The sequence below is a fragment of the Centroberyx affinis genome, unplaced genomic scaffold (genome assembly GCF_046629955.1).
Source record: "Centroberyx affinis isolate AG114_WGS23_722 - 3 ecotype Tasmania unplaced genomic scaffold, CSIRO-AGI_Caff_v1 ptg005282l_1, whole genome shotgun sequence".
NCBI classification, from domain to species: Eukaryota; Metazoa; Chordata; class Actinopteri; order Beryciformes; family Berycidae; genus Centroberyx; species Centroberyx affinis.
In genome coordinates this window covers 33,743-58,057 of record NW_027282633.1, presented here as the reverse complement: position 1 = coordinate 58,057, position 24,315 = coordinate 33,743, and the positions used below count along the sequence as shown (strand labels likewise).

The 24,315-nt window shown below is 41.5% G+C and overlaps 2 protein-coding genes across 4 annotated transcripts; both read right to left on the bottom strand.

Annotated features, from left to right (window-relative positions):
* Positions 1–1,204: 1,204 nt before the first annotated feature.
* LOC139667071 (uncharacterized protein C16orf52 homolog B-like) lies at positions 1,205–14,051 on the bottom strand. Its single transcript, XM_071546463.1, has 3 exons — positions 13,225–14,051; positions 4,296–4,508; positions 1,205–2,817 (listed from the first exon to the last, which is right to left on the bottom strand). The coding sequence occupies exons 1-3, from the start codon at positions 13,472–13,474 to the stop codon at positions 2,633–2,635; spliced, it is 648 nt and encodes a 215-aa protein (XP_071402564.1). The 5' UTR covers positions 13,475–14,051; the 3' UTR covers positions 1,205–2,632.
* A 387-nt stretch (positions 14,052–14,438) lies between these two features.
* Positions 14,439–23,424, bottom strand: uqcrc2b (ubiquinol-cytochrome c reductase core protein 2b). 3 transcript variants are annotated; one of them, XM_071546456.1, is made up of 14 exons: positions 23,345–23,424; positions 21,634–21,720; positions 20,759–20,908; positions 19,997–20,061; positions 19,814–19,870; positions 18,969–19,093; positions 18,750–18,847; positions 18,574–18,631; positions 18,302–18,397; positions 17,427–17,626; positions 16,883–16,963; positions 16,640–16,716; positions 15,428–15,581; positions 14,439–14,797 (listed from the first exon to the last, which is right to left on the bottom strand). In XM_071546456.1, the coding sequence occupies exons 1-14, from the start codon at positions 23,375–23,377 to the stop codon at positions 14,714–14,716; spliced, it is 1,365 nt and encodes a 454-aa protein (XP_071402557.1). In that variant the 5' UTR covers positions 23,378–23,424; the 3' UTR covers positions 14,439–14,713. The 3 variants fall into 3 exon arrangements, with proteins under 3 accessions (XP_071402557.1, XP_071402556.1, XP_071402559.1); XM_071546455.1 differs by lacking the exon at positions 21,634–21,720 and adding an exon at positions 21,497–21,598 and having other exon boundaries at positions 23,345–23,405; XM_071546458.1 differs by having other exon boundaries at positions 21,634–21,699; positions 23,318–23,377.
* Between the last annotated feature and the right edge of the window lie 891 nt (positions 23,425–24,315).

Below are 24,315 nucleotides of genomic sequence, written 5' to 3'. Positions count from 1 at the left end.
AAAATGTTAAAACAACCACACAAATAGAGACACAGCGCCTTATTGAGCAATAAAATAAAGTATTAAAAGTATTAAACTGTTTAAATTCTTTGCCTCATACTTCTTTACCTCATTAAAGTAAAGGATAGGTAGGATTTTATTTGGATGTGACTGTTTAGAAATCCCTGTATCAAAGATGACTGTTCAATTTTTTGAAAACAAAGTCCATCTATTTTAATTAAACATATTCCTTCCCACCAGCATGTTATTATCACTGAATATTTGTATTGTGCAACTAGATATATTTTTCATGTATTTTTGTTCACCTTAGCCGAGAGAGAGAAGCTGCTTTATCACTTTATAACGCCCGACCGTACCACATGTCTGTGTCTCTCTCTCTCTCTCTCTCCCTTTTCTCTGTTTGTTACCATGGGAACCGCAACATTTGAAATAAAAGAAAAAGCAACAAGCAAGGACACAACAGGGTACACTTGAGGAAAAAATGGATTTCAGGTCTTAAAATAGCAGCACTTGTGACTGGGAGAGCTGGTTATAAGGTCAGAGGCAGGAGGCCATCTGAATACTTGACTCCTGACAGCAGAGGGAGAGTGGGATGTGACCTTTAATATGGCTGCCTGTAGCCGGCTGGACCGTTTTAGAAAACACACGCACACCAAATACTTTTCAAATAGGTTTCCATAGCAACCTAAACATATCCTGTGTGTACACTCTCACACAAAGGATGAAAATGGGTGCGATACTCGGTTCTATCCAAGCTCCGCTGGCACCGCACTGTACGGTTAAAAAAAGAAAATAAAAAGGTAAAAGCATCTGTAAGACAATTCAGTGACTGATTTTATCTATTCTGCACCCATCTGACTCAACAGTTTCAATCTGTCGCTGTCAGGTGAAAACCTCGCATCTCCAAAATGTCAGGAATAAGGGAAAACAGCCGTGGTTTGAACTCGGTGACGATGCATTTTTGACATTATCCAATGGGTTTTGAAAGGGTTTTGTCCTTCAACAGAAGTGAATACATGAAAATAACAACCTTTGGAGTTACAATATTTTCACACGACAACAGCAATATGCTCTAATTCCATCCTGAAGTAAGAAAAATATTGTCAATTTCTCTCTTAGTTCCCTTCTTAGCACATCTCTCTTACACAATCATAACTTTGCACCGATTATGTTGGTGATTTAGGAATTGAAGCTCGTCCTTCTGTGATCCTCAGTAAATAATGATAATGAGATGAACTGGTAACACTGTCGACACAAAGCGTTGAGATAATCGGTGCTTCAGTGAGTCATTTTTAATGGGATGAGATCTTCCATGCTCATTCATGAATATCACAGTGCTTCCAGAAACGACACAGACCGGCTTGTCTGTTAATCTATACAGGAATAAAGTTAGGCAACAAAGACCCGAACACAGAAAACAAAAACTAGTCAAAAGATTTAAAGTCATTTCTCGATACAGTGCATGAACAACAGAAAAAGCTCAATGAGGTGAATTAATACATTCACTACATCGTTAAAATGAACAAAGCTGAACGTTTAGATGAAAATGTAACGTCATCCTAGAGACCAGCTCCTCGTCCTGCAAGAAAACCCATGGACACGTACAGTATGGCTACATCTTTCCATTTACTGACCCTCATATTGATAGGAAGTAGGGACCGATGCGGGTTTTTGAAGGCCGATACTCATAGTTTTTTATTTCATTTTGACCATTTTCAAGCCAAAAAAATTAACATATTCAATGTTTTCCCCCAGAGTTTTATTCTCATCAGGGTGGACAAGCCTCTGGAACAGCATTCAGAGCATCATGGGACACTAAAACTCTCCACTGAAACCCAGACTGATGAAATTATTTTAGTGTTAACAGCTCTTTAAGGCAGGGAGACCCATCCATCTACTGAATGTCAGGGGAAACTCTAGGATACATTTGGCCTTTAAATGAAGAATTCATTTACAAAAAAAAAAACATGAACAATTAAACAAATAAATAAAATGTGCAAAGAAAATAATATTTCATTGCAGGTTTTACAGACGCTGTGAAGCTGTGATCAGCGAGGAACCTCAGTTTATTGGAGGTGGACGACATGACTGGCCGATATCTGATATTTAGTAAAAGGCCGATATCGGCCCAATATATCAGTCTAACCCTAATATGAACAGATTAGGGGGCGGGACGAGAAGGCAGAGGGTTTATGTTACGGTCTTGCTACGGGATGACAAGCGTCCAAGATGAAAGATGACACCTGCAGGGGTTTTCTGTTTTCATCCACTTTCCTGACGCTCGTTCTTCTATCCTCCTCTATCTTCACCCCTCATCGATCGGGTACGGACGAAGACGAAGGGACGCTTTCACTCACATCTACATCCACCTCTGGTCTCTCTCTGGGGAAAAATAATGATCACAGATGGACAGAAGCTACACCCGACTTTTGGCTTCGGTTATCTGAGCCGCATCGGGACGATTCCCAAAAAAGAAAAAAACACACTTCTCGATTTCCTCATCGCACTTCGGCGATGCTTCCAACGCTGCCAGGGCGAAGTCAGTTCCACTGGCCGTATGTCTCCAAGGATACAAAAAGGGGTGTGTGGGGGGAGGAGGAGGGAGGAGGAGGGGGGGGGGGGGTCGGATATGTCAGCCAGGTAAGCACACCTTACCAGCAAACAGCAGTCCCACTATGGTGAAGAATATGGAGAGAACAAAGAGTACATAGGAGGAGCCCACCACTGTGTTGTTGGGCAGTTTGTATGGCTGTCCTCCCACCTCGTTAATGTAGAAGCCTATTGGGAATATGAGAGCTGCCATACAAAACAGGACCACTGTAGAGAGAGAGAGAGAGAGAGAGAAAGAGAGAGAGAGAGGTGTTAGTATCCTATCTAGACGACACATTGTTGTTCACAGTATTAAATATCTAGTTCCTCATGTCCACTCCAAAACACTCATTCAGAAACTGGGCCACTTCACCACCTTTAGAACCAAAATATCACAGCCACATTTCAGACATAACATCCAGATACGAAACTGATCAATGAACCTATTCACCGTGTGTGGAAAAGCTGTCCTTGTCCTCCTAAAAGAAAATAATAGCCGCCGTTATGAAGCAGCATCACATAATTCCACCTTCAGAGCCAGAAAAAGCTCCGGTCGTCCTCGCTAATAGAGACAAGCTTCATCTCTCTCCTGTAAAAATAGAAACCGGTTCATCGGTGAAAACTCTCTGGCAGACACTTCGTCAAGATGTTTGCAGTTACCAGACGGAAAGCTTTCGCTGAAACGATAAGCAGCATGAAGCTCAGATCGCTGATATCAAATTGATCACCGCTTATATGACAGGAGATTCTCCAGGTGCAGCTGATTCTCATTTGGCAGTTTGTCAGTGTCACAGTTTTTAAAGCTCAACTCCAGCCATTTTCCACCTGCACTCCCATCATTTTCCATCATATTGATCGATTCTGACCAAAATCTCATCAATTTCTTCACTATAGAGCTTCTTACGCATTTCTTTGGCAGGCTGCACTGCTCTCCAATACAGTCCAAAAAGGCCAAAAATCAACCACAAAAGCACCCAAAGCATGTCTCAGCATACTGATTGCTCACTCTCTAATGAGACATGTTGGTAAAAAGTTCTGATGCTTCCTTGGCCGTGGCTTTAGCACTTCCTTCTTTACTCTTGTTGTTTACTCGACTGTGGCTTAGGTTTCAATTCGTCACCCCCTGTGGGCTGAGAAGTGTCCATACCTGACACTAAAATTTCATCTGGGCAAATAGAATCTAGGCGAGAATCTACAGGGTCTCAGATAGCGGGGATGGGACGCTCTTCTTTACTGCAGCCCCACTTTGTGATTTAGGCTGATATGGTGGGTGTAATTTCACAAAAAAAACATTAACAAGTGCAGCTTTAACACAGGCAAGGTTAGAGGTTCAATTCCTATGTTGGCCACCGATTCTTAAGATGCTGCAAAAAGCTTTGGGTAAAAGCATAGCAGCATCCGCCAAATGATATATGTTGTGTATAGCCTATGTTTCAGTTAGGAACTATGATAGACTTGGTTGTGCTGCGGATTGCAAGCACAGACTTAGAAATAAACAAGTAGTCTAATGCATTACTCTGTTCTGCTTCATCTGCTTTAGATGACTCAAGTAAACATTTCCAGGCTCGCGTCGCATAAATTTACATAATGTGGCGCTGGGAAAAGGACTGTGCAAACAATACGAGTCACCTGCGTGTCTGTGAACACATCAGAGACTCTGTGGGGGCGGAATGAGACAGAAGTGATGGAGGAGAGTGAACACCTACTCCCGGCGAAGGCGATCCAGCGGGCGTATCGGGTGGCCTCGCGCCGCCAGTGTGACATCACCAGCAGGCCGCAGGTGACGGTGAGCGAGATGATGCCCAGGACGATGAAGAAGAGCGTGGTGACCCACTCCGGGGGCAGCTGAGGGGGGATGCAGGTACGGTCCCGTCCGTGGATGGTCTGACACTGCCGGACCAGTCCCACCGTCAGAGAGCCTGTGAGGGAGAGAGAGAGAGAGAGAGAGAGAGACAGAGAGAGAGAGAGAGAGAGAGAGAGAGAGAGAGAGAGAGAGAGAGAGAGAGAGAGAGAGAGAGAGAGAGAGAGAGAGAGAGAGAGAGAGAGAGAGAGAGAGAGAGAGAAGAAGAGTCAACTTTCTCTGTGTTTACAGAAAGAGAAAAGCTCCAGGTTTTATTGGGGGAAAATTTAAAAACTGTAGAACGAGCAGATCAGTTTGTTAGTAAATGTCATCGGCTGTGTGAGAAAATATAAACGTTAAAAATGTATTGTCTGCTGCAGATTTACCCTGCTTTCCTTTTCCCTTTCTATCCAATTACTCTTTCAAAAGAGTTCTTCTCTTTCCAATATTGTTGTTATTCATTAGATTACTGCTTATATATTATTCATTATTAGTCAATGTTGTAGTCTTACCCCATTTGAAATACTGTACTGCTTTGTCAGAGAGAGAGAGAAAGAGAAAGAAAAAGAGAGATTAAGTGATTAAGTTCTATCTATGTTGCTGCAATTCCTACTGGTGGCTGATAGAGGTCGATAAAGATCAAAGATGCCCCTTTAAATTAAAAAGTGGGTTAATCTATGACCTCCATTATGAGATCATCATAAGACAAACCACCACCGACATGAATAAAAATCAGCAAAATATAGATATAGTTATGGATGTTTTTTACAGTGGGAAAACACACATTCAATTTACTTAAAACGATTTAAATGTTTTTATAGTTATCGTCCTAGATGTGAATGGGCCTGAAGGTTTATCCTCCTCACAGGAGGCAGAGACAGACGGAGTTAAGGATCACATCACATTCCTACAGACACAAACAAACAAACCAAAGCCTTCCAACAAGCCAACACAAGCTCCAACTCTTTGCGGCTCTTTGTGGTTTTCACAACAACACCAGGTTACATGACGTCATTTATGGAAGTGTGTCGGGAGGGAAACAGGCTGTTGGGCTGCAGGCCAATGGCAGCAGACATCAACCCCCCCCCCCTCCCACCCCCCCTCCCACGGCATCAGAGGGCGAGAGAAACAAGAGACTAACAGAAAGGTGGAAGTCAACAAATGAAAAGGCCAACGGCCTCAACATCAGGTGGTGAGTCACTAACCCCAAAGCCTGGTGGGTCCAATTATGCCAGCTAGGTCAGACCTCTGCACGTAACACACACACACACACACACACACACCAAGCAGGGGAACCCCACCCTCCAAGGCCCAGCGGAGAATGCATCTGCTCAGCACTCCGCTCCACTCCTCATCCAGTCCGACAACAAAGGACTCCTCACATATAAATGAGAGAAATGCAAAATGAAATCCTCCCACGCCTCTTTTGTTGTTTCTTTTTTCATGCCTTTCCCTCTTTTGTCGCTCTTTCACAGCATTATCTGGAGCCAGCAGTCCGTGCCAAACACAGAGAGAGGGAACTTTATTTTTTACGTTTCTGGGATTTATTCAGGGGCAACTTACAGAGTGCAACTGTAGAATAAGATGGCCAACATCACAAGCAACCAAAATTGCAGGAAATGAGCGCAGGAAAATTGAAGGAAACAGAAATATGAAATTGACATAAAACCTCTTGCTGCTTTTAAATAAACACCTCAGACTTTCAGTGATTAAAAAAAGAGCTCTTACTTCATAATTAACACCTGAGTATTTTTTTAAATCATAATTGTGGGCTTTTCATGTGACGGTAGAGATATAAACGAAGATGAGTTGCTGACACAGGGCATGGATAAAACACTTGCATAAAGTATATTCAGTTAGTTATGAGGACATCACAAGTCGCAATCTTTACAGCAGTGTGTTAAGATATGTGCTAAAATAATTAAAGCTGCACTTGGTGGTCCCAAATGGCAGTGAGAGGTAACGGTTTGAATTTTAAAGACTTCAAAACCCAGAAATGATGTAGCTGGTGCAGCTCAAGGTATAAAGCTTCATGTTAAAGAGAGTGTGGTTAGATAAGACTATCGTGTAACTGGAAGTTCACAGGTTCGATCCAGGTTCGAACAGCCGGTGTGTCTCTCCACGTCAGCGTCCTCGATGTCCTTGATCCCTCTGCTGAAATGGATCTGTGCGTCAGAGGAGCAGGCAAGGAAACGAATCCCCCGGGTGGAAAGACCAAAACATCAGACTCAAGCACAAGTGCTGTCGCTTAACTGAAGTTTTACTGGTATAAAAATCTACTTGAGTAAAAGTAGTACTCAGACATGTAATAGACATTGTTAAATATGACTTTTTCCCCATACAATACAAAAAACAGCAGTTCAACATGTTTTTATTGACTATGATGAGAGTAAAAATAGACTTTAGAAATTCATGTCATTATTTGACCTATGATTAGGGCTGAACAATTAATCTAAATTTTATCGAAATCGCAATATGGCCTACTGCAATTTTCAAATCGCAGGAGGTGCAATATTTGTTAAAGGCGAAATGTGTCAAAATACCATTTTAACTTAAATACTGTCGTGTTGCAGAGATGTCCTGGCCTACACATCATATTCTGCAGACTTAAGAAAACATCTTTGTTTGGTACAGATCCCCGCAAAAATCACACCATAATCATTTTAATGTTTTTCAATGAAAATGAGAATAATGATGTAAAAATTATCATTCCCTCTAATATCGCAAATCATATCGCAATTGCAATATCAGTCAAAATAATCGCAATTAGATATTTTTTCAAAATTGTTCAGCCCTACCTGTAAAAAAAACACATTAAAAAAACGCCATTATTCCATAAAGTTACAACACTGATGTTTCTTCTTTTGCTATTAGCTATCCAGCTAGCTAGCAAGGTTAGCAAACTAGCAAAACAACAACCAGGCTAACACAAACCAATAATACTGTAGCTGGTTGGATGGCTTTTTGGCTAATGTTAACTGAGCTACTGTTAAGGATAAATGTAAGTATTTAATGTTACAGTTAATGTTTTCTCCACATGCTGTCACAGGTTTGATGCAGGTGAAATTTACCAGTGGCCAGTTTCTGATGTGCAGAAGAGGATTAGGGTCACATGTGGAAAATTTTATTTGAGTTATGAGATTAATAGTTTAATAGATTAATAGAATTCTGAGTTTAAAGTCAGAATTAGTCAATTTATTCTCAGAATTCTGACTTTATTCTCAGAATCTCAGAATTCAGACTTAGAGTTCTGACAGATTTCTGACTTTATTCTAAGGACTAAAAATGTTTTTTTTGACATGGACCTAATCCTCTTCCGTACTGACACAATGCTTATGGAGAGCCTACAAATTTTTTACTCTGTAATGGGTGTGATTTAAAAAGTTGCCAAGTACAATACTGACTACTTTGAAAATTGTAAAACACAAGTACAAGCTCACAAAAAAGTTATTTGAGAGAAAATGTAATTGGTTACCTCTAGCCTTGTGTATTCCTAATTACACAGTGTGTCATACGGCAACTGAGTACTCTAAAAAATTCTTAAAAACATTCCTCATCTTCTCCCATATCAAGTTCCCCTCTCATCCATCCTGCTGCGTGCCGTAAAAATAAAAACAACCTTTAAATAATTAATGGTCCCATAGTATTAGCCTCAGTTCCTGTACATGGATACAGTGCTGAGTGGGGAGACGTACTGATACCAGGAAAGGCTGAGGATGTGGGAACCGCATCCTTCTGGAGGCTGACCGCTGTTCCCCCTATACACAGGATATCCTGTTCCCTCTCACACATCCTTTCATATGAGGGGGGGGGGGGGGATCTGAATAGTGCTGTTTCATATTTTTTCCCAGGCATACTGCATACTGGAGTCCAAGTCAGAGAGCTTGATTAACAACCAGTGGTGAATCCAGATGTGCTGTTGCTCCATCCGTAAGGAAAATGGCATTTGTTTTTATAATAAGAATATGAATAAGGAAAAAATATAAAAATAAGAATAAACACTTACTAATCGGTACTTTTCAAAACTTAGATAGACAATAAAAATGCCAGAACATGAATTAGAAACATAAGAATGAAACAGGAAAACATGTTGCGAATAAAAAAAACAAAGAAATTATGTAAAAGACTATCTGTAAACTGCATTTTAGCAGGGGAAAGGTCCAGCGATATACAGCCAATTCCGCATTCTATCAATTTGAATAGCGTAGCACAAAATAATGGCTCTTTTATTGGTTTTGAAAGCATTGAGACCGCAACACAAAACTGGGGATACATAAAATCCCACCACAGTGAAGGTTTCTGCAGGGCGTTGTTGTGGGAAATGTTAAATGGTATCGAATCAATCCAATTGTCCTTTAATAGGATTGGGCATTTGGGAATTAGCTGACTCACTTATCCAGAACAACTTGCAATGAGTGTTGCAGTGGAATAAGCTTTAATTCCTAGATCCGCATTTCAAGCAATAGTAAGAAGTCCAAAGGTCAGAGCCGTAATGCCCTGACAGTATTCCTGTGACCCCACAACAATAATCCTGTGAGAGAAGCACGAGGAAACAAGAGAAATAAGAGATAAGGAGAGAAAAACTAGTTTCTTTTTTTATCAAGATGAGAGCATATTAGACGGAGCGGATGAGAAATGCTTTGTCATGCAGCACAGTGTTGGTGTGCATGGTCGTGTGTGTGTGTGTGTGAGTGTGTGTGTGTGTGTGTGTGTGTGTGTCGTGTAGGTACAGTATACTTTACAAGCGGCCAGCCAAAATCCGTGGTTGGTAAACACTTCCCGAAAACCCAGACAGTCTCCCACTGCTTCCAACTTCACAACAGAGTACTTACTGTACTTAACTAGGCGGCACACCGGTGTTCATACGCCCACAAATACACACACACACACACACACACACACAGGGCTCATAAACATGCACACTAACATTGTGGTACATGACAAAGCATTGGGAATTACAGAACAGCAGCAAAGGAAAACAAGTTTGCCTTTAAGTGATTCAACAATGTCACAACAGCAGCTAATGAGGTGTCGCCGTCTCCATCTGAACGACCACATGATGACGAGTTAACAAGTGCACAGTAAGAGTGACCTTGTTGTACATTATTAACATCGTGAGACATTTCAACATTCTTACTGTTTTGTTGGTGTGTAAAAAAAATCTAGTGAGAAGTAGCATCAGAGCCAGTCTAAGTGCGGGAGGAGGAAACACTGATTTCCACTGGATGATTCTCCATGTTTTTGACACAAAACGCTCCCAGCTGAGGGATAATTTCCGTCATAATTGAGCTTCAAGTGGATAGTATTTCTGTCCCAGGAGGCCTAATTAAAAGTCACTACACACATCTCCATTTACAAACAACACCCCCACCCCCCCCACCCCCCATCAGGTAATTACTATTACGCTAATTAAACGGAAACAAAAGGCTTTTAGTCCCGTCCGATTTCACACCACTGCTTGCTCCTCTGTGGAACAGGAGGGCAGAAGCCTCAGATGGAATTAATTGTGTTGAACTTAAGCCCATTTTGAAGGATAAAGAGTGAGAGGTGTTGGCAAAAAATGTTTTAATTGATTTGGTGGGTGTAGTTATGCAACGTAAACCTGTTTGCCAGATGCATTGAGTAGGCTGTATTTGCATCTGATTCAAGCCTGTGATAAACATGCAACACAACTTTGCATATAGTGGTGCGAAGGCCGTCTGTTTGTTGTTGCATCAGTTTTAGTTTTAGTCAATGTTTAGCCTATGGACTTTGGATCTGGATATTACAGTAGTGCGATACCTGGGGAATCTGACAATCTACAAGTAGAAAACAAACATAACATATGGTATTTGGTGGGCACTTCTACTCTAGGGCTGCACAATTAATACCATATAATCATATATGCAATTTTTGCTCCCACAGCTAATAATCGCAGGCTGTAATATTGTCATAACAGCAATAATTAATCACTCAAAACATAAATATTTCATTCAAAACATCTGCTGTGAGTGAAAATAATCATGATGTTAATGTAAGATGCCACAAATGCAGAAAAATTATTCTGTTTGTTTCAAATCATGCGGACTAATAATCATAATTAACAACTGTGACCACAATATCTAGCAATTATCATTTCAGACACAATTATTCGGCCCTAGTGCACATCAAATTTATTCAAAGCAACTTGTAGTAACATGACAACATACTGGTTCTTAAAGGGATCTTTGGTTAGAGCAGCGGGTAATACTGTATTGACCTAAAAATAAAAAATCCTGGTAAATCAGAATAAAGAGTCCAGCATGGTTTTTAAAAAGGTCTGTTAATACTGCTGATTTGGAGCATTTCATGCATCCTTAAAAGATTTATTTTCAGCACCATAAAGGTTCAACAATGAACATTTGAGCATGGTCCTATAGTGAACCTATAGAAAGCCCTTCTAAAAGGGTTCCTTATAACACCAACAAGGGTTCTGCTGTAGTACAGGCCTAAAGAACCGTCTTCCTGGTATTATATAACGATTTTAGTTAAGTGTGTATACAGGACCAAAAGTTGTCCCTTGAGGGTATTTCATTGAGTGTTTTGGGGACAAGCATTGGAGTAAATTCTTAGCTTGTTTAACATTGTTTATGGACACCTATTTTGTATTTTATCATTTTCTTAATTTAATTTTGAAGCATACATATGGAAAATGTAACTTTGAAATTGTGCTTTACTCTAGTTAAATGGCTACAGCTATTTGGATGTGATGGGATAGTTAAGTGACATTACTTGTTTAGCCTACCGGAGATAAAGTTGGCAGCTTTTATACCAACTCCAGTGACATAACACATTCATTTGCTTACTAGATATTTGTAAACTTTTCTCATCATATCATGTGCCTGGTTTGCGACACCACCTATCCCATCATGCTGTGTGCATCTGCTCTCGTAGACAATGAATGGAGGTGAACTGTTGGTGAAATCGTGTCACCGTCACCCAGTAAGGTCTATAGTAGCCGTCTCCTGCCTTTACTGCAGCTCTCCACCATAACTCAGCCATGGCAATTTGATAAAGAATACTAATATGGCTGTCAGGCTCTCTGTCCGTCTCTCTGGATCAGAGGCACGGCAGAATGACAGTGAACAGATATCCATGACCATGGCTACAAACACACACACACACACACACACACACACACACACACACACAAACACTTACACACACTCGTTTCACAAATCTGTTGGAGCATTTGTCAACTGTCTCTGTCGTGGCTGGTGCTTGATGCTGAAGGATGGGGGAGAAGAACCTGAAGGGACGAGGAATGTGAACATATTGGTGCAAAATGCCAAAGAGCAGAAGGTGGCTGGTGAAACCCGGGGCGATGTAGTGGGGGGGGACAGGGGTTCAGACTACCCAGAGCCCCAAACTGAGGGAGGGGGCCCTAAAGTGTCCAGACTAAAATGCCTTTTGTGGACCTCAAGTGTATATTTATAAATATTTTATACTTTCATTTCACACTGCTCTGGCATTTGGTGTAAATCTGAAAAACTGCAAACAAATTACACTTTCTCAAAAATACGGTACTGCAACTGTCATGTTATCTGAGACAAACTGGAACAAGCAGGAATGAAATTTGGCTCCGTTCTTAAATTTGCTGTGCAGTACAAAAACAAACTTGTCCTCCCTAGACAGATTTTGAACAGGAGACTACGGATGAAATGATGACTAGAGCAGACAATTAGCGCTATCAGGGTAACGCCCAAACTCCATCATTTTGATTAGGGGCTGTGTCTGATAATTGATCAGTAAATGAATGTGTGGAGATGTGTTTGAGTTGCAGATGGCTACATAATAATGTTTGTCATAGCTGGAATAATGGTGGTGTGGGGAGGAGAGGAGAGTGGAGGGGGGGAGCCCCAGAGTCCCCCTCCCATGCATATAGGACCCACAATTCCTAGCTACGCCCCTGAGTGCAACCTAAGTTTCTTCAGTTTGCTTTTAGCTCAGTACCTGCTGCCTGAGTGTGGAGAGAGAGGACTCAGCTGGACAGCAGAGGAGAAAGAGGACAAACACTTGGTGGCGAGTCGCACAACAGCTTTTGTCAAATCAACATTTTTTAAGGTAGTGTTGCCAACAGTCTTGCTGAAGAGGACATACAGCTGGGCACTGATTCAATATTATCATTTATGCTCTTTCAGTACAATCATATCGTGATGAAATAATGATACTGAGCTATTGTAATATGATATTCTGCTGTTTAAATTAATGAAACACAGCAAATAGTAATTTAAATCTCTCACAAAATTAGATTTGAAGCAAAGTTAGGGATTATTATTTGAAAATTTGTGGAGTTTGTGCTTACTTTATATTAGGCTACATGCAGGTAAATACAATGACCCTCAATTAAGATTTTTAACATGTGATTTTGGATATCTGTGTTTTCTGCTAACACCTCAAAACTCCAATTTAGGTGATTTTCATGATATTCTTCGACCTCTTGGGCATATTAAACCCTTTCAAAACCTAATGGATAATGACAAAAACTCATTATCATCAAGCTAAAAATAAGGCTCTTGTTCCTAAAAAGTTGACATTGTGGAGATTGGAGGTTTTCACTAAGACAGACACGATACTTTCGCAGATATCGTTATACATCTATACCGCAATAAATTCTTACGATTATCGTGATATGAATTGTTTCCATACCGCCCAGCCCTAGACAGTGGTTGACCCTATGGGCCAGTGCACATAAACCATTAACAACTCAACGTGTTTGTGATAGTTCACTAATTAAACGGCAGTGCTGGAGTGGATAAAGTGCCAATATAACTTACCAGCTGATTCCCCGGTGTTGATCCAGTCCGGGTTGGCGATGCTGGCGATGGCGAAGATGTCTGCAGCTAGGAAGAGGCATCCTGATATCACTGTGAGTTTATCCATCGCCAAGAAGACGCGTTTGGTGACGGACAGCAGGGAGGTCAGTGTGTGTATATATGCCTCTATCTCACCCCTCCAAGCGGGAGACAGGACATTTAAAAGTCCCTTATGTTCAATGGCGAGGATCCATAGCCGTGCCCAGATCATGCCCTATCATCGTGGCCATCATTGCGGCGATGGGGACGATCCTCGGAGCCTCAGTGTTGCCCGTGCATCCCGTTTAATCCCGTACAGTCCAATACGCAGACTTATTATTCCTTTAAAGTTCCTGGTGATATCCCTCCTACAGCCGACCATGGCCCGACCTGCTGGCACTTCTCCAGCCCAGGAGAGGATCGCTGACCGGGGCTCATGGATATTTAACAGCTCCCTCCAGATGACTGTGCATCCCGCTGATGTTTGCAAAAGGACCGGAGGAAAAAAAAACAAACCGGGTGTGTTGCTGTAATCGCTAGTTAATTCCCAGCAGCGGAGACGGATTCATGCATGCAGCCTACTTATTTCCTGACTCTGCATGAAGCCCCCCTCTCTCCATATGGAAGCTTTTTTCTTCTTTTAGGCAAACACAAACCAAAAACGCCGCCCATACTCAGCCACGGCAAAGTGCTTTCTTTGAAGCTTAAAATACCCCCACTTCTAGTTCAATTTCGTTATTTTACCCCCCTTTAAAAAGCTCTTCAAAAGACGTACGTTTCCTCTCCAGTCGCTCCTGATCGTCTCCCTCTCTCTCCCTCTCTCGGCAATGGGAACTGGAAAGCGAGCTCGCGTCTCTCCGTGTGTGTAGTGGACACCAGCTCTCGCGAGAACATCCGTAAACACCAAACGAGAAATGGGAAGCTATTTTCATGTTCCTAAAGTTGGCATCGGCACAAATCATGCAATCAGAACTGTAAATGGGTTGTGAAAATTGCTCTGAATAAATTGTGCAATTTCAGTCAAGACAGTCTGACTCCACACAGACATGCGCACAAAACAGTTAAATTTAGTCTGTTAATTATTCAAATTATTGTCCATAGGTGATGCACAAAATGTCAACTTTCTCTACTAAGGACTAGAATTCATTGTATTTATAGTATTCAAAGCATAGTACACCACAAAAAATTTTAAGGTAGATAGATTTATTCATTAATTTACATCAGCTATACAGTTCAAGTGGACAAATGAGTGGATCATGACTTATGATGCACCAGGGAAGCATCCACTGAAAATATAAGAACACCTATAAATTAGCCAATGGCATGATGGTGACATTTTATCTCCTGGAACAACAGCATTATGATAGGTAATGACCTGGATTCTCTTTCTGCTTTTGCTGAAATGGACAGAACAAATTCTGCTTTGCAGTTGATGTTACAGATAGGTTCAGTACGAGGCGACAGGGAGGGATTAGATCTCATCCACGAAGGGCATTTTTACAAGGTTTCCAATGGATGCCATGGTCTTCTTGCCGGACACAAACGTCTTTGCAGCCTGGAAATATACAGGAGGAAAGATAAGAACATCATTATTAAAAACCAAGTTAAGTCAAAGTCAAGCCCATGTCATTAGTCTCAAGTCTAAACGTAGAACACCAAGTCAAGTCAGAACAAATCAAGAGTCCAGTATCAATTTAACATCTTAAAGAAAACAAAATATGTAGTTATTTTAAATGCAATATCGTTTTAATAGGATAAAAACTTGGTAAGAGCATCATGAGTTTGATTTCTATAATCAGTTTCAACTTCAATAAATTCAATCATTCCATACAAATTCAGAAAACAGAATTTAAATTCAGTCGTCTGCTGGAACAAATCTCATAAATTTCAAGCAAAGTAATTCACACAAACACAAGATCTTTTGTCAAGACTTGAAAAACATCATCAGCGTACAAGTCAAAGTCAAGTCCCAAGTCACCAGAACCCAAGTCAAGTCTCAAGTCTTCTCTTCATGCATCAAGTCAAGTCTAAAGCGATTCAAATTGTGACTCCAAGAGTCCAAGTCATGTGACTCAAGTCCCCACCTCTGACAGAAATAAGACAGTGAAGAAGAATAGAATTTACATCCCTCCTCTTTGTTTTGACGGCCCTAACAAGCAACTACAGACAGAATGAAACCACTTACGTTGGCGACGTCGGTTAAGGAGACGTTGTCGATGCTTTTAGTGATCGACTCGGGAGACTGGTAGGCTCCATCGGCCAGAGCCTGAGAGCCCATGGCCTCCAGCAAACCCTCCGAGGTTTCCAGAGACATCAGGTACTGGGCCTTCAGCTGGGCCCTGCAGGGGGGGAAGACAATTTGGTCAGAAGCCAAAATAAAGCAAAGTATAAAAGGAAAATATTTAACTCTGAGTGTGAAGTATGAGGGGGAAAGGGCAGAACTGTTTACTTTGTCCTCATCATGGCAATTGTGCTGTTTTCTGCCTTGTGTTCTGTCATGTAGATTCTGTTAAACAGTTCAGGTCTGTCTCTGCTTTTTGTTGTTTATTTGTTTATTTTGAGGTGTGATGTTTTAATAATTACATTATTTTTTTTATCTCACCTGCACAAATGTTTTCTCTCTCTTCTGTATTTTTTACTGTTTTTAAATCACTTTGCTGTGTCGGTGGGAGGTTCGGAGCATAACAATTACCCGATTCATTTAAAGCTACGCTAGGCAACATCACACACTATCGGCTCCAAACGACAGCAAGAGGCAAATCTGACACGACCGTAATAAAGTGATTAACTGCTCAGCGAGATATGCTTTCGTTTCCCTCTTTCACATTAGTCTACATCCTACTGCCTTTTTCTGACTACTATTCACTCCCCTCTTGCTGTCACATTATGACTGTGCTTGTGAAGGAGTTCCCACTGCTTACAGAACGAGCCATCTGTCTCACAGTGGAAATCGACGTGTTGGAATACAAAATGGACAGAACAGAAATAAAAAGGCTTCTAGCTTATCGAGACGTTCTTAAGCCTGGTTCATGCTTTCTGTTTGGTTGGACACACGGAAACGGCAACATGTACCTTGGCATTCATGCTTCTCATGACAAGACTTAAGAAGGGTAGGGTAAAGCTATTCCCTGTGTATTTCAATGGGCATGGCAAGGCACTAACACTGCCAAGGTTAGAGGTTCTATTCCCCACTGCGATTCATATTAAACTACTATAAGGCACCTTGAATAAACACATCCAACAAATAGCCAATATCAAATCAAAACTAAATTAAACTGTATCTCTAGATGATTTGGCTGTATACTATAGGCCATGCACACAGATATAACAACAAGTAACAGGGAGATACATACTCCTAGTGTTAGTGTGTATTAGTGTGTGTGTGTGTTTGTCTTACTTGGCCCTGGTGAGGTCAGCAGCTGTGACTCCACCGTCAGCAACAGCCTTCACCTGGGCGACCGCAGCATTGATCACCTGGAGAGACAGGAGAGTGTGGAGGTCAGGCAAGATTGTTTAACTTTTTACAGTTTCATATTTGAAGGTATAATCCAGCTATTTTGCTGAAAAGCTTGTGCTGATTAATAGGCTCTTATCATGACTGAGCTAGAGAGGTGGAAAGAATTTGTGATGGGATACTCACATCACCAGCGGCGGCAGTCTGGGAGATGGTGTAGACCCCAAAGAGACCAGAGTCAGAGTAGCTTGCACTGAAAGCAGAGGCCTGCACAGAAAAACACACAAGAAAGGGCCAAATGTTTTTTTGTTTTTTTTTTACAGGTGTTGTTGCACTTAAGGTTTAAGACGTCTTTCAATTCTAACACAATAAGCAAGGCAAAAGTAAACAGTTTGTCCCCCATAAATGATGCAGTCCTCATAACGGCCAGTGAGAAACAAATAGGTCACCTTGTTTTGACCTGTAATTGTAGCGCCCCCCTTGGGTCAATCAGTATAATTTTGAAAATGCGTAGAGTGTAGTCGTGAGATGCAAGATTTCCCCAGGTTTCGTATAACCCAATCAGTGGTGGCTGAGATATCGTGTGCGACACCCAGACAAATAAATGAAAGAACAAGTTGTGCCCCCTCAGGCTAATCAGTGTAATTGTGAAGCAGTTGCAATGCAGTTTTTGTTGGATGTGTATGAACTTTTTTTTTTTTTTTATGAAAACCAACTGCCAGCCACTCACATCGAAGGGGTCGCTGGTTGCCTTGGCAACACCCTGGACCAGTTTGCTGGTGGAGTTGGAGCCCCTCTTGATGTGCGGACCGGCCCCCAGGATGTGCTGCAGCACGCTGAAGGCCAGAGCCTCGCCGGTGCCTGCTGCCGCCGCCTGGCTCACCACCGCAGAGTGGACCAGACCGCCGGAGCTGGGCAGACGAACCTCACCTGGAGAGGGGAAGAGAAGAGAAGAGGAGAGGAGAGGAGAGGAGAGGATGAGGGCAGGATGAGGAGAGGAGAGAAGAGAAGAGAAGAGAAGAGAAGAGAAGAGAAGAGAAGAGAAGAGAAGAGAAGAGAAGAGAAGAGAAGAGAAGAGAAGAGAAGAGAAGAGAAGAGAAGAGAAGGAGAGGAGAGGAGAAAAGAGAAGAGGATGAGGAGAGAGGAGGGAAGGGAAGGGAAGGGAAGGGAAGGGAAGGGAAGGGAAGGGAAGGGAAGGGAAGGGAAGGGAAGGGAAGGGAAGGGAAGACAAGACAAGACAAAACAAGACAAGAGAAGAGAAGAGAAGAGGATGAGGGCAGGATGAGGAGAGGAGAGGAGAGGAGAGGAGAGGAGAGTTTGCCATGTTTAGACCTCTTGGTAGCGGGGGTAAGTGGTCAGCTTTCTCTTCGACTGTTGATTGTTGTACACCCCCATTCAATTTAGTCAGTTAATTTTCTAAATAGAATTCATAAAAATGCCAAGAAATTAGTTAAAATAGAAATCAAATTTTATGAACCCATTATTTTGAAGCTTGTTGATACCCTTTGATTCATTAAAACCTATTCTGGTCCCAAAGGTTGGTGTGGGGTCGACACTCGACAGTCAGTGAGTTTAGATTTCCAGCTGTCTGGAAGCAGATCTCACCTCCACGATACTGGGCTTTGGCCCCTGTGGTTCCCGCCCCGCTGCGGATGTTGAGGAACTGCTCGCCCACTTGCTTCAGCACAGCGTGGTCGACACCTGGGGGAAAGAGGAACACATGCATGATCCACTGGTTATTTAGATGACACTGGGGATGCTATTTTAATGTTAATTCCCAGTTAAGCTGAGTAATGACATCAGGTGTCATTTCAGGTTAATATGGTAATAGTATGGTTATTATAAGAATGTTATTATAATGATGTAATGACCCTTACCAAGTCCAACAAGAGCCATTCGCGCACTTGTGAAATTATTCTGGACAAAGTGGTGCAGCTGGAGACAAACATTAGAAAGAGGGTTTTAAAGGTTATGATAACACCATCAGTCACAATGTGATAAATACAGAACCATGAATGAATTTATCCTTCAGGAAAAAAATGAGCAGTCTTACATGGTCAGAGTTGACGTTGCCAACCATGTGGTCTGGACAGTAGAGGGAGTTACAAAGGGCGTTCTTGTAGGCAGCTGCATGGAGACCTTCAATCACACCTAGAGGAGAGAGACAAGGACAGGATTAGACCTCAGAATGGGAAGTGAGAGGTGATGGGGGGGGGGGATCAAAAGCTAGATATTGAAAAGAGTGTGTGTTATAAGGGAAATGAAGGCTGACCAATCTGGGCGCTCTGTGCAGCCTGGGCCTTGTCCATCTTCACCCTGGGTGTGAGGTCCGACACCTCCCACGGCCGAAACTCTGGGGCTGTGGTCACATTGATCAAATACTCCATCACCGTGTCACTGTAGACAGACAAACAATAAACAAGAGGGAGAGAAACGTGTCAGCCATTTGAACTGCTGTGGGACTGGGCCAGTATCCTGTGCAGCTCAGGATTGCTCAAAATAAATTCAAAAACAAATCTGCTGGTGGAGGATCTTAAAATCTTTGTTTGTGCTTTGCAGTCTTTGTCTTAGGACCAAAAATCAGAATCGAAAATCAAAAATTACCAAAGATATTTGTATGTACACATCAGTGTAAGAAATTATTGTTGTATCAGAAGGCATTTCTTGCCCCCTTGATCAAATTTTTATAGGCAGTTAGGTTCTTTTTGGGGGAAACCTTTATTAAACTATAAAAATGATACATTTCCACTGCATATTGGAAAATAAACACTGAATTATTACCACTAAGATTTGTTCTAACTTCTTTCCCACAACTGGAAAATCAGGGCAAGCCTAACAGAACAGCATGATGCTGTCTTCCCCACTCTCTGCCCCAACGGTCCATCCTCCACCCCCCAATTGTTGAGTTTTTTATGATATTGGTTGTTTTATTTTTTGATGACACAGTGGTTTGTATGGGGTCGTCTTTTTCTTCTCCAGCTGGCTGCAGGGTGCCAAAATTTTCTACTGTTTCAGACTGCGTACTGGGTTGTTTTCTGACCAAAAACCGATCAATCTTCTTCTTCTTGAATACACTTGTAGTATGAACACAGCACTGGTGTTCATCCAAAGACTCACATGTCGTCTCTCAAGCAGTCGACGGAGTAGATCATGTTCTCTCTGGATGAGGTCACACTGCAGAGAGGCACAGACATGCGGACATCCAGATAAGAACGCCATTCATGGTGTGTACATACATTCAGAGGTTTGTTATGACAAATCTTTTCTATTCCAGTTCAAATTTCTTTATAACTTGCTGACCTCAGGCTGCCTCCCACTGCCTCCACACCGCGACATATCTTGAAAGCTGAGGCTCCTTTGGTTGTCTGGAAAAGTAAAAACACTTGTCAACTGCCGGCTGAGACAGAACGTAATATTCATGCTCCTAAAATTCATTATTCAAGTTCTCTATGTCCTGCTTTGTAATAACAAAAACAAGGGCTGGAAGGAGAAAGACTTCATGAATACTAAATCGTCAGCAGCTGTTTGAAGTTCTAACAAAGCGAACAATACACCACAACATCAAAGTATAGACATTTAAAACATAAGCATTCAGGCATCCTGGGGGCTCAGTTGGTTGAAGTGCGTACATCCTTGGTTCAAATTCGGCCCAGGACCTTTGTCACATGTCATCCCCTCCACTCTGTCTCTCTCCCACTCTTTCCTGTCTATCTCCACTGTCAACTATCAAAAAAAGGCAAAAATGCCCAAAATCTAATCTCCACAACATCAGCATTCAACATTTAGTAGATATGTTGATTTATTTTCAGCAGTGGTTTGGAAAGCGGTCCGTATGTTCTACACATTAGCCCTATATGTGCAGACGATAATTTTCTGAGAAGGCATAGGCATTCACAGATGAAGACGGCCTGTCCATCATAATGTTTGTAAGTTAGTAATCAATAAAGATTTGGTCTGAATCAGAGGTACGGGTGTGCAGCTGCTTTCAGGTCTCGAATTCTTGATAATTTTCCCAAAGCTGGTGAATAAAGACAGAGGATGCTCCGCGTTACGGTTTCGTACCAGGCTGGAGGCCAGTCGGAGGATGTGGGTGACCCCCTGGTTGTCGGGCGTCTCATAACGACAGCCAGCCTTGACAAACACTCCGATCTTGGAGGCCGGGGAATAGTTCTCCAGCGAGGCAATCACCAGCCCACTGGGCAGTTTGGTCACCTGGACAGGAGGCAACATATAGAGATATGTCTTGCATGAAATTTAGATAGAAATTCAACTAAAGTCTTATATAAAAAAGACAACACCAAGCATGAGCAACACATACCAGAGTTAAGGCTGGGCGACATGGTTAAAATCAGTATCACCATAGTATTTTTTTCTATATCAATATATATCATGATATAATTCACATGTGCAAAATTACATGGAAAAAAAAAAATCAAATTTATGTTCATCCCACTGAACGGTAATGTTAGGTGTGATGTGAAACAAAACTGAAATTTTCAAACAATATTCCTTAAAATGTTTCATACCTCATTTTGTCAGTTTTTAAATGAAATCTGCTTGTTATCATCAGTTTAGACAGCAGAACTGTGCGTCACAATATCCCAAAATCACCATATCATCACAATATCATTCCACTAAAAGACCATAAATGACAATACTGAATTATCACCCAGCCCTAATTGGAGTAACACAGTTAGAACTATTTTCTAATAGACAAACAAACTCATATCTTCACTCTCAGGCCCCCCACCACACTGCCTGGACACCCAGCCCAGCCCTCCTCATTACTCCCCGACATACATGGACATCCTGGTAGGAGTGGGCAGCCCCCGGAGAGAGCTTGAGGCCAGCTAGGGGCTGGGCAAGGGACTGGTCTTTTCTGGCAGCCGCATAGAACCGTCTCTGTGGAGAAGAGAGACACGTCAACAACCACTGACCTGCACTTCCTGCGGCTGAAACTTAACGTGTTCGGCAGCCCCCGTGACCTCCACCTTACGCGCAGCCTGGGCTGCGTAAAGCCTCCTCTGAAAAACCAGAAAACATCAGAAGGAGGCACATTACAGGTAAGGTGTTTTCGGCCGACTGACCCAAGGGCAGTCTGCTGGCTAGAGAGGAAATCAATGGCAAGAAAGAGTTCGATGTGATGAGAATGAAGGTAAAAAACTAGACTGGATTTAGAGCTGCAACGATTAATCGATTAGTTGTCAACTATTAAATTACTATTAAAAAACTATTTTGATAATCGATTAATCTGTTTGAGTAATTTTTTCTGAAAAATAAGTCAAAATTCTCTGATTCCAGCTTCTTAAATGTGAAGATTTTATGGTTTCTTTACTCCTCTATGAGAGTAAACTGAATATCTTTGGGGTGTGGACAAAACGAGACATTTGAGGACGTCATCTTGGGCTTTGGAGAAAATAATCGACAGATTAATCGACAATGAAAATAATCGTTAGCTGCAGCCCTAACTGGATTGTGTTATTGTCATGACCTCTATCCACTTATATATCTGCTTCTCAAATTCACAGTATTCTGTTGCATCACCACACAGCCATCTTGTTAGGAAAACAACAGGTGACTAAAATAAATTAACAGCTGATTATAATCAATTGACAGCCACAGCCAATGAGCTGCGTATATGGCAAGCAAAGCACCATATTGGTATGCATGTGACATCATGGGGAGTACTATGAATATACACAATATTCTAATATACAATTATAGCTGTTCCAACAAAATGGCAAAAAGCTCGTGACCAGGATATATGTCTGACAGAGTTAAATAGCCAAGAGTTAACTGTCGTCACAGATATAGGCTGAAGTCAGGTCAGAAATGATTATGCAGCTCTTCTTGAGATAACATAAGTCCGCTAACTTACATTGTGACAGCAGACAGTCACTGTATTAAATGTATGGCTACTGAGTTGTTGCTCTGATGGAAGCTAGCTTTATTTTGTTATCGTTATAAAGTAAAGTATCCACTTTTGGGTCTGTGCATGGAGCAATTACCCAATGTTTATGTGTGACCTAATACATAAAACTGTTTGTGTCACTTACAACGTATTCCGACTGTCCACATGCTAGCTGTTTATGAACAGATATTCTGACAGTCAAACCACCTGCTACCGTTACATTGGGGTTTCGAGGAAAAAACACACAACTACACAAACACCATAAAAGTTAACTTGTCTGGTCAGTTCTTTATTTTTTATCCTTATTTTGATTTGAAACTGATCTGGTTATTTGACACTGTCGGTGGCAGGCGACGCAAAAGCTAACTGACTGTGGAAGGATAGCTAACGTCCCTTACTAGCTTGGGCAGTTAATGCTAGGTTGCTAATTTAACTAAGCTAGATAGGCGCACGAGCTTCAGGATGCGGCTGGGGGTTAATGTTAAATCAGCACGACACGTAAATGAAGCTATAGTTTTCTTTTCGTTTATCTATTCGGTGTTGCGTTGCTTTCCGTGGGTTTTAAGGACAAAGTAGGTGGTGCTTGTTGGCTGATTGCTTCCTCGCTTGTCTTGACATCTGAACTCTTCTCATATTTTTTTTTTTATTATAACGGCCGAGAACCCCAGAAAGAGAAACAAATCGGCTGTTGTTCATACAGCTATTCCGACACACGAATATGTAAAGTAAATCCTTACCGATAACTGACTTATTCCCCGAATCCCCTTCATCTCCCCTCTCTCCTTCAGCCAGGACGATAAAACAATATGGCTGACTTGACAATGTCCTACCCAGAATTCGTAGCGCGTTGAACTCTTCTTCTGTTTTGCAACCGCGTCACTGCGCCCTCTGCTGTCTCGGAGAGGAATAGCGTGTGAAAATTATCATATATAGGAGAGAGTCTACTACACATTTATTTATGTTTCTAGCAGCACGTCTTGTAAATGAAAGATGGCAGATGATTCGGGTACTGGGATCTCGCGAGACGGACGGTAAATAGCAGAACTTTATGGGATTACATGCGTGAATGGTTGGAAACTAAAATATCGGCTTTATGGAATTTCTGATGATGGAAGACAGAAACACAGAATTACGGGTGAATAATATAATTTTAATGTGTAATTTCTTTATTTGCCTGAAGACATCCAAACTTTCTCATCTTCCATAAGGAACTGCTCACCTTCACTTCCTTAGAAAATATGAAAAAGCAAAATTACAAAGAGACTCTTACAATGAACACAAATATGGCATAGTAGAAATACGCCTTGTTAACCCTTTTTGTTTTTAATAATACATTTTATTAAGCAAAAACACAGGCATATAGGAATAGAATACAACAATAGTGTGCAGTATGCTCATAACAAACAAAAAGAGAACATGAAAGAAAAGAAAAGCCTGTTGGTGGAGATTTATACAAACAATTTGACAGTATTATAAGCATCCAAGTTCTTACAGCTTCCAAACTAGATGAGAAATTTTATAGTTTTAAATGTATTGTTCCTTTTATCATATTGCTAATATAACTGTTTCTTAGATTTGTCGTAAACATGGAATCCCAACAAGACATTTTAATATAACAGAGCAAAGTCACTATAAATATTTATCTGAAAAATGGCAATACCAAAACAAATGTAAAACAGTTTAAAGTTGTCTTTTTTTAACGCCTTTT